This window comes from Anomaloglossus baeobatrachus, chromosome 4, assembly GCF_048569485.1.
Source record: "Anomaloglossus baeobatrachus isolate aAnoBae1 chromosome 4, aAnoBae1.hap1, whole genome shotgun sequence".
In the NCBI taxonomy this organism is placed as follows: domain Eukaryota; kingdom Metazoa; phylum Chordata; class Amphibia; order Anura; family Aromobatidae; genus Anomaloglossus; species Anomaloglossus baeobatrachus.
This window is the reverse complement of record NC_134356.1, coordinates 78,089,659-78,104,364: the sequence shown is the minus strand read 5'-3', so window position 1 is coordinate 78,104,364 and position 14,706 is coordinate 78,089,659. Positions and strand designations below refer to the sequence as shown.

The 14,706-nt window shown below is 47.1% G+C and overlaps 1 protein-coding gene across 2 annotated transcripts in view; it reads right to left on the bottom strand.

Annotated features, from left to right (window-relative positions):
* Positions 1-614: 614 nt before the first annotated feature.
* The window catches only part of LOC142303218 (histidine--tRNA ligase, cytoplasmic-like), an 81,323-nt gene continuing 67,231 nt past the window's right edge, over positions 615-14,706 (bottom strand). For both annotated transcript variants that reach the window (XM_075344432.1, XM_075344431.1), the window contains 4 exons: positions 7,778-8,041; positions 7,500-7,616; positions 3,130-3,276; positions 615-829 (listed from right to left, as the gene is read on the bottom strand). In XM_075344432.1, the coding sequence (XP_075200547.1) occupies positions 770-829; positions 3,130-3,276; positions 7,500-7,616; positions 7,778-8,041 (588 nt within the window). In that variant the 3' untranslated portion in view covers positions 615-769. The remainder of the gene's footprint in view (positions 830-3,129; positions 3,277-7,499; positions 7,617-7,777; positions 8,042-14,706) is intronic.

Sequence of the window (14,706 nt, the reverse complement as noted above, 5' to 3'; positions counted from 1 at the left end):
ACCAAAACTGCAGGCAAAAAAGAAGCAAGGTGCACATTGCCTTTGGTATTTCTCGGACTTTGCTGGGGAAGGTCATACATGCAGTTTAGGACCACAAACTGTACTCAGAATTGTCCCAAAAAAGCAGCAAAAAAAAAAATAAAAAAGTGTGTGCACAAGGCCTAAAGCAAATTTCCTCCCCCAAGTAGGGTTCAATATGGAAGCGCCGGGCAGGTTTCAAATGCTATTACCCTGTTGATTAACCCATATCTGCAGGGTAATAGCATTTTACATGTGACAGGTGCCCTTTAGGCAAGACTTTGCAGCAAATGTCACACATGCTTAGATGTCAGGTGATCGCTGGCTGCAGCAGTCACTGTGCTTACATAGTCCGGTGTTGACTGGTGAAACCAGTGACTGGCTACATTGGAATAAGATCTGGTGCCCAGAAGTAAATGGACAGTCAGGGACCAGAACAGCAGATTAAAGGAGTTAGCGTTGATTATTTTATTGTTTTAACAAGCCCTAAAAAAGGACTGTGGATTGCTGTGTTAATGGTGGAAGTCACATGTTGCTTTTGTGATGTTAATGTACGACCGCCATTAAATACAGGAATAGAGACAGGTTCAATGGTGTTCACTTTCTGTAACAGTTTATTACATGGCCTTATGGATAAAGAAACTGAAGAAATGTAAAACTTTTGACATATGGTTTATAAATAATTGCTGAAAACATAAGGTCAGCGACCAGTGGACCCAACGTGTATTCGACTACACTTAATTGTCGTGTCTTAAAACCGACTGGTTCTTCTTTGAATTTCTTCCACCAAATTTTCCCTTGAAACATCAACCTAAAATAATAAACATAGGAAAAAAATTAAACCATAAAAATATAAATGATCAGATGATTACTAAATAATAATAATATTTATTAATTTATATAGCGCTATTAATTCCACAGAGCTTTACATACATTGCCAACACTGTCCCCATTGGGCCTCACAATCTAAATTCCCTATCAGTATGTTTTTGGAGTGTGGAAGGGAACCGGAGTACCCAGAGGAAACCCACGCAAACACGGGGAGATCATACAAACTCCTTGCAGATGTTGTCCTTAGTGGGACTAGAACCCAGGACCCCAGCGCTGCAAGGCTGCAGTGCTAACCACTGAGCCACCGTGCATGAGTAAGAGTTGTCTGTACTCTGCTCTGGGGATCAGTTAAATCTTCCCCCGTATGTTCCATTAATAATTGTGCAGAGGAAACCAAAGGGAGTAAGGCCAATATGAAATTGTGGGAAGCATTCAGACTGGTGCACCGACTACACACTTGTAATTGTATTTTCTGCAATTTTCCCCAGCTTTGGCTATAGAACTGAATGGTTAGAAAAGGTCTGTTCTCATAGCTATAATGAGGACACACTCTGATGCATCATAAGCTGGTAAAATCAATACAAATCGTCATTAAAGGGGTTCTCTACAGGCTTCTAAAAACATGGCTGCTGTGTTCAAATACAGCGACACACCTGTCCACAGGTTAAAGGGAACCAACCCACCAGGATTATGCTATATGAAGTAGAGGCAGTGCTATACTGGCACTAGGATGCTGAATCCAGGCATACCTCTTGTATAAAGTTCGGATGCTTGGTTGCTGAAATACCTTTAAATCAAACTTCCTGAAATGCACTTCAGCTTTGGTTGACATGTGAATTGGGGACAAGCCTTTATGGGTCAGGTCCTAGGTGTATATTCCTCCTGCTGTGTCTTGTATTACATGCCCAATTTCCTTTATTTAAATATCGTGGCATGCCACCATTGCTGCTGTTGGCGTGCAATACAAGACGGGGGACGAGGTATATACGCTAAGGACCTGAACGTACAAAGGTCCGCCCCCAATGCACAAGTCAATCAATGATGCAGTCTGCAACTTTGATTAAAGACATTTCAGCAACCAAGCATCGATCTATCAATAAAAAGTGTGCCTGGATTCAGCATCCTAGTTCCAGTATGGCACTGCCTTTACTTCAGATCGCAAAATCCTGGTGGATAGTTCCCTTTAAACATTGCAATATAAGCTCCTGTGTACAGGTGGGTGCCATTTTTATTCACTCAAAGACAACAGCCATGGCTTTCTAGTCCTGAAGAACCTGTTTATATAGCTTTGTATCTAATCCTGCCTACACCCAGGAACACGAAAGACAGGCATTTTAAAAGGGAATCGGTCACCAGGTCGTGTCATGCACATGGGGCTGGGCAGGAGGACGGTGATCACTCAACATGCAGGAGGCTCCGGACCGAGAGCAGTGACGCCCATCGGACCAGACTGCCCCCTAGGTGATTAATATAAAGGTGTTTTTCAAGTTCTACACAGCAGCCTGGGCTCTTATATACAGTATTCCAGAATACTGTATATAAGAGCTCACTGGTGGTAGTCGCAGCTCATAAGGGAAAAACCTGGTGACAGGATCCCTTTAAGGCGGGCTTTGCACACTACGACATCGCAGGTGCGATGTCGGTGGGGTCAAATCGAAAGTGACGCACATGCGGTGTCGCAGTCGATATCGTAGTGTGCAAATCCTTTTTGATACGATTAACGAGCGCAAAAGCGTCGTTATTGTATCATCGGTGTAGGGTCCGACATTTCCATAATGCCGGTGCAGCGACGGTACGATGTTGTTCCTCGTTCCTGCGGCAGCACACATCGCTGTGTATGAAGCCGCATGAGCGAGGAACATCTCCTTACCTGCGTCCCAGCTGCATTGCGGAAGAAGGTGGGCGGGATGTTTACATCCTGCTCATCTCCGCCCCTCCGCTGCTATTGGCCGCCTGCCGTGTGACGTCGCTGTGACGCCGCACGACCCGCCCCCTTAGGAAGGAGGCGGGTCGCCGGCCAAAGCGACGTCGCAGGGCAGGTGAGTGCATGTGAAGCTGGTGTAGCGATAATGTTCGCTACGCCAGCAATCACAAGATATCGCTGCTGCGACGGGGGCGGGGACTATCGCGCTGGACATCGCAGCATCGGCATGCGTACCCCTAAGTCTCATTCTCCTGCAGATTTAACGCAGTATTTTCCTCACCTCATAATACATTAATTGTTTAGGCTGAAATAAAAATGCATCAGGAATGGCCTTATATGAACATAATCTTCCATACCTCTTCCCTTGTAGAGACATCTCTCAGCTTCACCACTCCATCTTTGAGTTCCTGCTCCCCAATAATGGCTACTAGTGGAATGCCGCTCTCTTCACAGTACTGCAGCTGATTGAGTAACTTTGGATTTTTTTTATACAATAGTTCTGCCTGTGGGGACAAAAATAAATAAATAGCAAAGTCCTCGAAGCCTGGTTGTGACTTGTTGAGTAAGAATGACTGGCAAGATGCTACAGCCTAACAAATTCCCCCTAAAAAGGTGGTCACAACAACATCCCTCGTTTTATTATGGAGCAGACTACAGTGCTATGATTCTTCCACAAATCTTACAAGTGTGAGCAGCCATTATCACAAGCGTCATTCACTTTAATGGGGAGGAACAGGAAATGCACAGGCATTACTGCATCTCTATGCTAAGCTAAACACAGGCTACAGAGTTCTGTATCTGGTTTATAAACGATATCCAGCAAACACGTTCTGGTATAATAAAAATCCAAACTTGTATTCTATAAGGATTAAGAAAAACATCCGTATTTCAAGTTCATGATAAAATACTGTGAACGACAGTTTAACAAGGAGGCGTTTCGGACTTTGTCCTTATTCTCTCCTGATACAGTAACAATTGGATACAAAAGACATGGAACCGGATGTGAGCAAAGAAAAAAACAGGTGAGTATTATGCAAATGCAGGGCTAACAAAGGCTACTTAATATAAGTTAATCACAAAAGTCTAAGAATATCCAAGTAACACCATCAAGTTTAAAAAAAGGGTGTCGCGTTTTATTATTTTATATTCTGATAGTCTGGCTCCGACCCCAATACTTATTACAGGACAGCTCCTGCTGTGACCTGGACGCGCCCCCTGGGCTATCCAGATCACAGCAGAGGGAGGAGATCGACGCCATGTTTGTGCAGCTCACAGCATATTATGTCACCTGCTCGAGATGTGCGAGTACGGGGCGCCCCTCCCCTGCTGCTACCGTCTCCAATAACACCCTCCTGGCCTGTCACCTGTCGGCCTGTGTGATTACCGGCGCCCCTCCCCCTCTCGCTGCTACCATCCCCCCCCCGCTGTGTATCTAATCCTTTCCTGTGTGGTACTGTCTGCTGAGCTGTGTATCTAATCCTTTCCTGTGTGGTACTGTCTGCTGAGCTGTGTATCTAATCCTTTCCTGTGTGGCACTGTCTGCTGAGCTGTGTATCTAATCCTTTCCTGTGTGATACTGCCTGCTGTCCTTGGTGACACTTTAGACATTTGTGGTCACCAACAAAATGGCTCCGCACTGTGATCTTAAATTTCATTCTCTGTTCCTTTGGAAACACACAGATTGGGTGGGGGAGGTGACATCACACACACAGGAGAGCAGATTCTGCCCACTTTACTGGAGCTGTAATCCAGGCTATTTCTACAGTGGGATTTCTGTAGGATTTCAGCAGCTGCTCCCCCTAGTGTTTAACAGTGGAAAATATCAAACTTTTTATTTTTTTTTATATTTTGCTCATTTAAAATCAAATAATATTTAAACAAAACATTAAAACATGAATACTTTACATTTTTTCAGTTATTGAAATTTTTTTTTTTTTTTTTTTGGTTGACACCTTCCCTTTAAGAGTTAAAATACAAACATTAGTTCGTTTTTTAGGTTCATACCAAGAGGGGTTTTCGTTTCTAATGTTAATATCCATTTGTTTTCTTTATAGTGTAAACGGGTTTTCAAATCACAGCACCTCTTTGGGAAGTGCTCAGGCCGCTTTTTGTAATGTAAAAACAGCTTTTAATATACTCACCAAGGTGGCGGTCCGGTATGATGGGTGTCGCTGGTCTCAGTCTGGCGCCTCCTCTCTTCCTTCCATCACCATCGTCCTTCATAGCGCTGGGTAAATTTCACGACCTATGTTATCCACACAGAGGCCTAAAATGTGCTCCTGTGCATGCGCACATTGATCTGCCTTGCTGAGGGAAGAGCAAAGTACGGTAACGCGCAGGCACGAGGAAAGGTCAAAGACCGCCTGCGCATGCCCACTACAATATTTTGATCTGCCATCATCAGGGCAGAGAAGTGTGCAGAGGCGCAATGGAGGACACTGCGTGGATGACGTAGGACGCGTCATCCACATGGGGCTGGGAAGGAAAACGGGACTGCACAGGATAGAGGAGGCTCTGAATCAAGACCAGCAACGCCCATTAGACTAGACCGCCTCACAGGTGAGTATATTAAAGGTCTTTTTTATATGTTATAAAGAGCAACATGGGCACTTATATAGAACATTCAAGAATATTGTATATAAGAGCTTACTCCTGGTGGCCGCAGCTTATAGAGGAAAATACTGGTGGAAGGTTCCCTTTAAGCCAGTGGGCACAATGTATTAGCATTGGGACCTATCCCTATAATATGAAGCATTGTATGATTGTTACATTTGCTTCAAGGTTGATTTGCAGTTGAATGCATCGTATTTCTTAGTGGTCATTCAAGATGTTGTAGCATCATTCCATTTACTTCACTAAAAAGGTCCAAAATCTCGAACCGCAGCTAAGGAAACATATGGCACAAGCAGGTAATAACCAGTCTTTAAGCCAATGTATACAATGAACAGTGGGGTCCACAGTCTCTTCCATTAGCTGATCAGTGAGGTCTCACATTCTTTTTGTCTCCCTAAGGAACTTGAACCTTCAATTGTTTAATTCCATAGCAGTACTTTGAAATTGCAGTATATTCTAAAATTATAGAATTTTATTATAGGCCCATGGCTGCCTTGATAACCGACCAACACCCTGCGAGCAAGCCACAGACCGTGAATAATCTATGTGGGTAATGGTAACTGCACACTATTCCGCTAGGTTGAACCTCTTAAATGCTGTTGCAGCGGTATCTGAAGTGTACACTGCAATGAACAGAACTAGCTTTACTCACTACTACTAGAGACAGGAGCTGGCAAACTGCTACCGGCTGTGTGCGGAGTGGACAGTTCTTGAGCTTACCCCATAGCCCCGTGTGCCCATGATGGGTAAATTATAAAAGGGGTTATGAGGCAATTCCCAGTTCATCAGTTCTTGATAGATACAGGAATAACTGCACCCAAATGTTGATGTCAGTGTCATAGAAATATTCTAAACTTCATAAAGACAATCTCAGCAAGACAGATTCATTTACGCAAAAGGAGGAGAACTGCCTCCCCAGGAATAAGCTTCCTTTCATCAAAGCATCTTTGGTAGACACACTGTCTCCGCTATCCAGATACGAATATTGGGGTTTGCATTGATCCGACAGTTAGGGGATGAATTACTTTCAGCATCGTGACAGAAAGGCGACTGTATCGCACATTTTAACATAACTGAGACCGGTGCATCGACTCCAAATTAATATCCGAACAGATGGGTGACAATCCACATATCATGTTTCATCTCTATAGAAAGATAAAATTGTGATAAGAAACATTACCACAATATCTTCCGCCAAGGACATTCAGGGGTGAAAGTATCCTGTAATTTGCAGATCTCCTAAAATTCTGAAGAGCCGAACACATTCCACAAATAGCCCCCACAGGAGGTCATCAAGGGGAGGTATGTGGGAGTAACTGTTCGTTAATAAATGCAGAAGTGTGAATTGACTAATTGTTCAATGCCTGGAGGATACAATGCCATGTTGGTTTGTTCCATTAGAGTCCCTCCCTCTATTAATCTGAAGCCATTGCACCGACATCAAGTTTAGTAGTTTTCTTTTGTTTATCCCTTTTATATTAAGTAATTGTATATGCTGTATTGTTTTGTAACATCTTTTATATATTTTTAGAAACACTGTCTACTTTAAGGTTAAAATATATAAAATTGAATTGCTTCATTCCTCTTGCTCTAAAAACTGCATCCCCGAAGCCATACACTATCAGTAATAGGTGTCCAATCGGCTTGTAAAGCGATTGGTGGTGGCAGCTAGTAGTTCCTGTTGTTATTATGAAGTTTGTAGTGACTCTACCGAGGTGTGTATATATTCCATGACTTCTAAGTGTTTCTATGTATACTATACCCTCACTGTGAGCTCCCAATGATTGACCTAGTAGTTGAAACAGCCGCAGCCTCGTCCATTAAATCAGTCCATTGCTTAAGTGTACTGAGGATATCTGTGTGATCTCCCAGGATGTCTCCGACAGTTCGGCATTGGCAGAGATGAATAGTTTTCATAACTCCAAAAGAAGAGAATGAGAATTACAGATACAGTAGACCTGGCAACTACAAGGTGTCCATAATTGTTTTCTATTCTTTTCTGCTCTAAGAAAGGTCATAATATATAGAAATTATTTTGTATTCTTCACTAAAATCAGATTTCAGAACAGTCGATATAAGAGCATATGATATAGACAGGACACAGAGCATCTACCTTGACTCCTGCATTCCACAGCTCAGATATAAGCTTCATTCTTTCTTCTAAAAGCTTCTTCTGAGCTGCTGCAACTAGAACCTGGGTCTCCGTGGTGCGGATCTTCTCTTCAGATGCCTGAATGGAGGAAATCTGATAAGTAATAGGACAATGGGAGGCCACAGAGAATATAAAATATATGTAGAGGTTTTCTTCTCATGTTTCTAACACTTATTGTTTTTAGGGTCCAACCAATAAAATGTTTATACGTCAAGAAGAAGACCTATTACAGTACCCACCTCAGCTTTTTGCTCCATGATAGAAAATATCCTCTCAATTCCAATACTAACGCCCACACATGGGACTTTCCGGCCTTTTGGATCAAACATCCCCACCAAACCATCATATCGTCCTCCTCCGGCTACACTGCCGACACTGACCGATTCCTCGGTGTGGTCATTCTGTTGCTGCTGTTGTTCCCCTTGATTCTGAATCAGAATGGCTTCATAAATGACACCAGTATAATAATCCAAACCACGGGCCAAGCTGAGATCGAAAGATATCTGCAAGATGGATAAAACGAGCCATGATTCAGTGTGTATCTAGTGAATTTAACTGCTGAAAATTAGAATTATAATTGCCTTTACAACTACCTGAATTGGAAATCCGACTATGTACCAATACAAGCCTTAATTAACTAGGATTACTATTCATAAGTCAAGAAAAGCCTCACACAGCCCTAAAACATGTATGCTCCATTAGATGGTGTATATCTGCAATACTTTTATTGATTAAATAGTAGGGCTGAGCGGACCCGGACTGTTAATAGTCCGGATCTGCGCGGTTTAAAAATGCTTGGTTCCGGACCTGGACCCGGGATTCCCAGGTGTACAATCCGGATTCGGTACTGGGGAAATTAAAGGAAAAAGAAAGAAAATAAAGAAAAAAAAGAATTAGGCAAGCGCTTCATACTTACGGAGACATGTCAAAGCGGCAAACTGCTTCCGGGTCGCGCATTCACCTCCTGTACTGCACATTTGACTCATCACATACACACAGGCTACCGTACTTTCCCCGCCCACTGGCCGTCCTGTCGTCTGTGATTGGTTGCAGTCAGACGCTCCCCCAGCGTGTGACAGAGTCTGCCTGCAGTTATTGCTCATCGCGGCTCAGTCGTAGGCTACACTCACAGCCGGCGGCCGTGTTCTATGGCCGCTCGTTGTGAGATAGATGCAGCGTGGGACCTCATGTGGATTAGGCCGGACCTTCAGGGTGTTCTGGGGTTTAATAAAGTGGTGAAAGGTGGTGAGTTTTTGTATTTTATTCCAAATAAAGAATTTTTTTTGTTCTGTGTTTGTACTTATTTATTTTCATTTACAGGTTAGTGATGCAGGAATCTCAGACGCCTGTGCCATCAAAAACTTAGGCTTTAGTAGTAGCTGTGAGCTGTTATAAACCCCTGCTATTACCCCGATTGCCACCGCACCAGGGCAACGGGAAGAGCCAGTAAAGCTCCAGGATTGTCACATCTAATGGATGCGGGTATACTGGGCGGCTGCGGGCTGAGAATTCCAGCCCCCAGCTGGCTTTATCTTGGCTGGGTATCACAATTGGGGGAAGACCATACGTCAAGTTTTTTTTTTTTAAAAAAAAAAAAAAAGGGAATTTTGTTTACTTACCGTAAATTCCTTTTCTTCTAGCTCCTATTGGGAGACCCAGACAATTGGGTGTATAGCTTCTGCCTCCGGAGGCCACACAAAGTATTACACTTTTAAAAAAGTGTAACCCCTCCCCTCTGCCTATACACCCTCCCGTGGATCACGGGCTCCTCAGTTTTGGTGCAAAAGCAGGAAGGAGAAAACTTATAAATTGGTCTAGGGTAAATTCAATCCGAAGGATGTTCGGAGAACTGAAGACCATGAACCATAAGAACAATTCCACATCAAAAACATGTGTACACAAAAGAACAACCAGCCCGAAGGGCACAGGGGCGGGTGCTGGGTCTCCCAATAGGAGCTAGAAGAAAAGGAATTTACGGTAAGTAAACAAAATTCCCTTTTTCTTTGTCGCTCCATTGGGAGACCCAGACAATTGGGACGTCCAAGAGCAGTCCCTGGGTGGGTAAAAGAATACCTCAATAAAAGGAGCCGAAAAACGGCCCCCTCTTACAGGTGCATCGGCCTGTGCGTGGGGTGGAGAGGTTCTGAAAAAACGAGCCGTAGGTCGAGAGCTGAACTCTATCCTGTAAAGCCGAGGGCGGCGCTAGCCGAGAGCGGGAATCTGGAGTCCCCAAGTGGTCAATGAGGGGGGAGGGAGACATGCAGGATGCTCCAGCCCTCAAGGCCGACGTCATGTCGGCAATCCCGCCCTTACCCCTGACAGGCAGGCTCGGGGGCGGGATTTTTCGTACTAGGCCGCGGCGAAGCCGGGGGCTAAATTTAAGGCCGCGGCCGACAAGCAGGCACGGTCGGCGCGGAGGTCCGCCGAAAAGATAACGGACGGAACCACCGCGGCTTCCGGGGGGAAGGTGCGGCCCCTGTACAGTCCCCACATGAGGATACAGAGTACCTTCAAGATGCAGGGCCCGGTCCCTGGGGATGAATAAGCTCCGGTCCGGCAGGTTCCACCAGGGGCTGCGGATGGAGCACGGTCCCAGCACATGGATGACCGCATAGGATCCCACTTCTCCCAGAGCCGCATAAGGGATGGTGAAGGAGACGGCATGTGGCTCCAGCCTCCGTACCCGCAATGGGTACCTCAACCTTAACAACACCGCCGACTTAGTGGGGTGAGAAGGGAACATGCCGGGGACCCCATTGGGGACCTCTTTTCTTCCATCCGACATAACTATGTATGAGAATGCATGAGTGGATGTGTGCCTCCTTCCACACAAAGCATAAAACTGAGGAGCCCGTGATCCACGGGAGGGTGTATAGGCAGAGGGGAGGGTGTATAGGCAGAGGGGAGGGGTTACACTTTTTTAAAAGTGTAATACTTTGTGTGGCCTCCGGAGGCAGAAGCTATACACCCAATTGTCTGGGTCTCCCAATGGAGCGACAAAGAAATATTTATTTAAATAATATTAAAAAAAAAAAAAAAACCCGCATTCGGTTTCTCTTAGGCCGGAATCACAGTTGCGAGTCTTGTGTCGCATCACCCAGCACAGCTGTACACTCTCCTAACAGGAGCGGGTCGGCTGTTGTGTTTCTATGTACCTGCATGCTCATGTTTGGAAAGCAGCAGGCCGTGCCGTGTGATGTCATGCCAGACTCGCATGACTCTTGCATCGCATCAACCGGCACAGCCGCACACTCTTCTGACAGGAGCGGGGTGGCAGCATGTTTCTATGTACCTGCACGTTCCTGTAAAGCGAGTGTGCGGCTGCTGGGTAATGCCATGCCAGACTCGCACGAATCTCGCATCCCATCACCCAGCACAGCAGCACACTCTCCTGTCAGGAACGGGTCGGTATCATTGTTTCTATGGAGCTGCACGCTCCTGTCAAAAGAGTGTGCAGCTGCCAGGTGATGGGATGCGAGTCCCCCGCACGTGTGACTCCGGTCTTATTTTGATACACAACAGAAAAAGCCCAACAGCTGGGGACTTTATCTGTGCTGGCATCAGAATATGGGGGACCCTGAGGCGATTGTTTTATTTATTAATTTATTTTTATACCACCATACTGACCCGCAGACACTTGCTCTGCGTTCCCCGCCCACCGGCCGTCCTGGCGCTTGTGATTGGTTGCACTCAATTGACACGCTGCCACTCAGGGTGGGGGCGCGTCTAACTGCAACCAATTACACGTGCCAGTGGGCGGGCAAAGCAGTGAATGAAGGGAATTTTGTTACTTACCGTAAATTCCTTTTCTTCTAGCTCCAATTGGGAGACCCAGACGATTAGGGTGTATAGCTACTGCCTCCGGAGGCCACACAAAGCACTACACTCAAAAGTGTAAGGCCCCTCCCCTTCTGCCTATACACCCCCCGTGGGATCACGGGCTCCTCAGTTTTAGTGCAAAAGCAAGAAGGAGGAAAGCCAATAACTGGTTTAAAAACAAATTCAATCCGAAGAAACATCGGAGAACTGAACCGTTTAACATGAACAACATGTGTACCCGAAAAAACAAAAATCCCTAAGAAAACAGGGCGGGTGCTGGGTCTCCCAATTGGAGCTAGAAGAAAAGGAATTTACGGTAAGTAACAAAATTCCCTTCTTCTTTATCGCTCCTAATTGGGAGACCCAGACGATTGGGACGTCCAAAAGCAGTCCCTGGGTGGGTAAAATAACACCTCGTGACAGGACCGTAAAAACAGTCCTTTCCTACAGGTGGGCAACCGCCGCCTGAAGGACTTGTCTACCTAGGCTGGCGTCCGCCGAAGCGTAGGTATGCACCTGATAATGCTTGGTGAAAGTGTGCAGACTCGACCAGGTAGCCGCCTGGCACACCTGCTGAGCCGTAGCCTGGTGCCGTAATGCCCAGGACGCACCCACGGCTCTGGTAGAATGGGCCTTCAGCCCTGAGGGAACCGGAAGCCCAGCACAACGGTAGGCTTCAAGAATTGGTTCCTTGATCCACCGAGCCAAGGTGGATTTGGAAGCTTGCAACCCTTTACGCTGACCAGCGACAAGGACAAAGAGTGCATCCGCGCGGCGCAGGGGCGCCGTGCGGGAAATGTAGATTCTGAGTGCTCTCACCAGATCCAACAAATGCAAATCCCTTTCACATTGATGAACTGGATGAGGACACAAAGACGGTAAGGAGATATCCTGATTGAGATGAAAGGGGGATACCACCTTAGGGAGAAACTCCGGAATCGGGTGCAGAACCACCTTGTCCTGGTGAATCACCAGGAAGGGAGATTTGCATGAGAGCGCTGCTAGCTCGGACACTCTCCGAAGCGAGGTGACCGCTACTAGAAAAGTCACTTTCTGTGAAAGTCGAGAAAGGGAAACATCCCTCATAGGCTCGAAAGGCGGCTTCTGGAGAGCAAGTAGAACCCTGTTCAGATCCCAGGGCTCTAACGGCCGCTTGTAAGGAGGGACGATATGACAAACCCCCCTGCAGGAACGTGCGTACCTGAGGAAGCCGTGCTAGTTGCTTCTGAAAAAATACAGATAGCGCTGAGACTTGTCCTTTAAGGGAGCTGAGCGACAAACCTTTTTCCAAACCGGATTGTAGAAAGGAAAGAAAAGTAGGCAATGCAAATGGCCAGGGAGAAACTCCCTGCGCAGAACACCAAGATAAGAATATCTTCCACGTCCTGTGGTAGATCTTGGCGGAGGTTGGTTTTCTAGCTTGTCTCATGGTGGCAATGACGTCTTGAGATAATCCTGAATACGCTAGGATCCAGGACTCAATGGCCACACAGTCAGGATCAGGGCAACAGAATTCCGATGGAAAAACGGCCCTTGAGACAGCAAGTCTGGTCGGTCTGGTAGCGCCCACGGTTGGCCTACCGTGAGATGCCACAGATCCGGGTACCACGACCTCCTCGGCCAGTCTGGAGCGACGAGGATGGCGCGGCGGCAGTCGGACCTGATCTTGCGCAGCACTCTGGGCAACAGTGCCAGAGGTGGGAACACATAAGGGAGCCGGAACTGCGACCAATTTTGAACTAAGGCGTCTGCCGCCAGAGCTCGGTGATCGTGAGACCTCGCCATGAAAGCTGGGACCTTGTTGTTGTGCCGGGACGCCATTAGGTCGACGTCCGGCATCCCCCAGCGGCGACAGATCTCTTGAAACACGTCCGGGTGAAGAGACCATTCCCCTGCGTCCATACCCTGGCGACTGAGAAAATCTGCTTCCCAGTTGTCCACGCCTGGGATGTGAACTGCTGATATGGTGGATGCCGTGTCTTCCACCCACGTCAGAATCCGCCGGACTTCCTGGAAGGCTTGCCGACTGCGTGTTCCTCCTTGGTGGTTGATGTATGCCACCGCTGTGGAGTTGTCCGACTGAATTCGGATCTGCTTCCCTTCCAGCCACTGCTGGAAGGCTTGTAGGGCAAGATACACTGCTCTGATTTCCAGAACATTGATCTGAAGGGTGGACTCTTGCTGAGTCCACGTACCCTGAGCCCTGTGGTGGAGAAAAACCGCTCCCCACCCTGACAGACTCGCGTCCGTCGTGACCACCGCCCAGGATGGGGGTAGGAAGGACTTTCCCTTTGACAATGAGGTGGGAAGAAGCCACCACTGAAGAGATTCCTTTGCCGCCTGAGAAAGGGAGACGTTCCTGTCGAGGGACGTCGACTTCCCGTCCCATTGGCGTAGAATGTCCCACTGTAGTGGACGCAGATGAAACTGCGCGAAAGGGACTGCCTCCATTGCTGCTACCATCTTCCCTAGGAAGTGCATGAGGCGTCTCAAGGGGTGTGACTGGTCTTGAAGGAGGGATCGCACCCCTGTCTGTAGTGAACGCTGTTTGTCCAGCGGAAGCTTCACTATCGCTGAGAGAGTATGAAACTCCATGCCAAGATATGTTAGCGATTGGGTCGGGGTCAGATTTGACTTGGAAAAGTTGATGATCCACCCGAAACTCTGGAGAGTCTCCAGTGCAACATTCAGGCTGTGTTGGCATGCCTCTTGAGAGGGACCCTGACCAGTGTGATGAAGTCGAGGGCCGCTCATAGCGAGCTCGCTTAGGCTGTCTGGGACTGTCGTCCGTGTCCGAACCGTCACACTGGGATGCATGGGACACCCCCGGAGCCCGGGGCAGTTCCAACAGAGGGGGACCAGGGGGCAATGATTGAACAGTGCCCATGGTCTGAGTTACTGGTCTAGACTCGCACAAAGCATGAAAACTGAGGAGCCCGTGATCCCACGGGGGGTGTATAGGCAGAAGGGGAGGGGCCTTACACTTTTGAGTGTAGTGCTTTGTGTGGCCTCCGGAGGCAGTAGCTATACACCCTAATCGTCTGGGTCTCCCAATTAGGAGCGATAAAGAAATTCAATTGTCGGCTCCGGAAGGGAAAGCGTGACCCGGAAGCAGCTTGCTGCCATGACACAGCCTCGGTGAGTACACTGCGCGCACTCCTACCCCCCCATCCCTTCCATCAACGTTACTCTCCAGATTCTGGTCTCCATAGACTTATATGGGTACCGGATTCCGGAGCGGATCAGGGTTTTTTTTTTTTTTAAATTTAGCAGGGACCTGCCCATCCCGGTTTTTTGAGAGTTCGACCAGCTCTATTAAATAGCTCTAGACATATGGCTCCCAACAAGG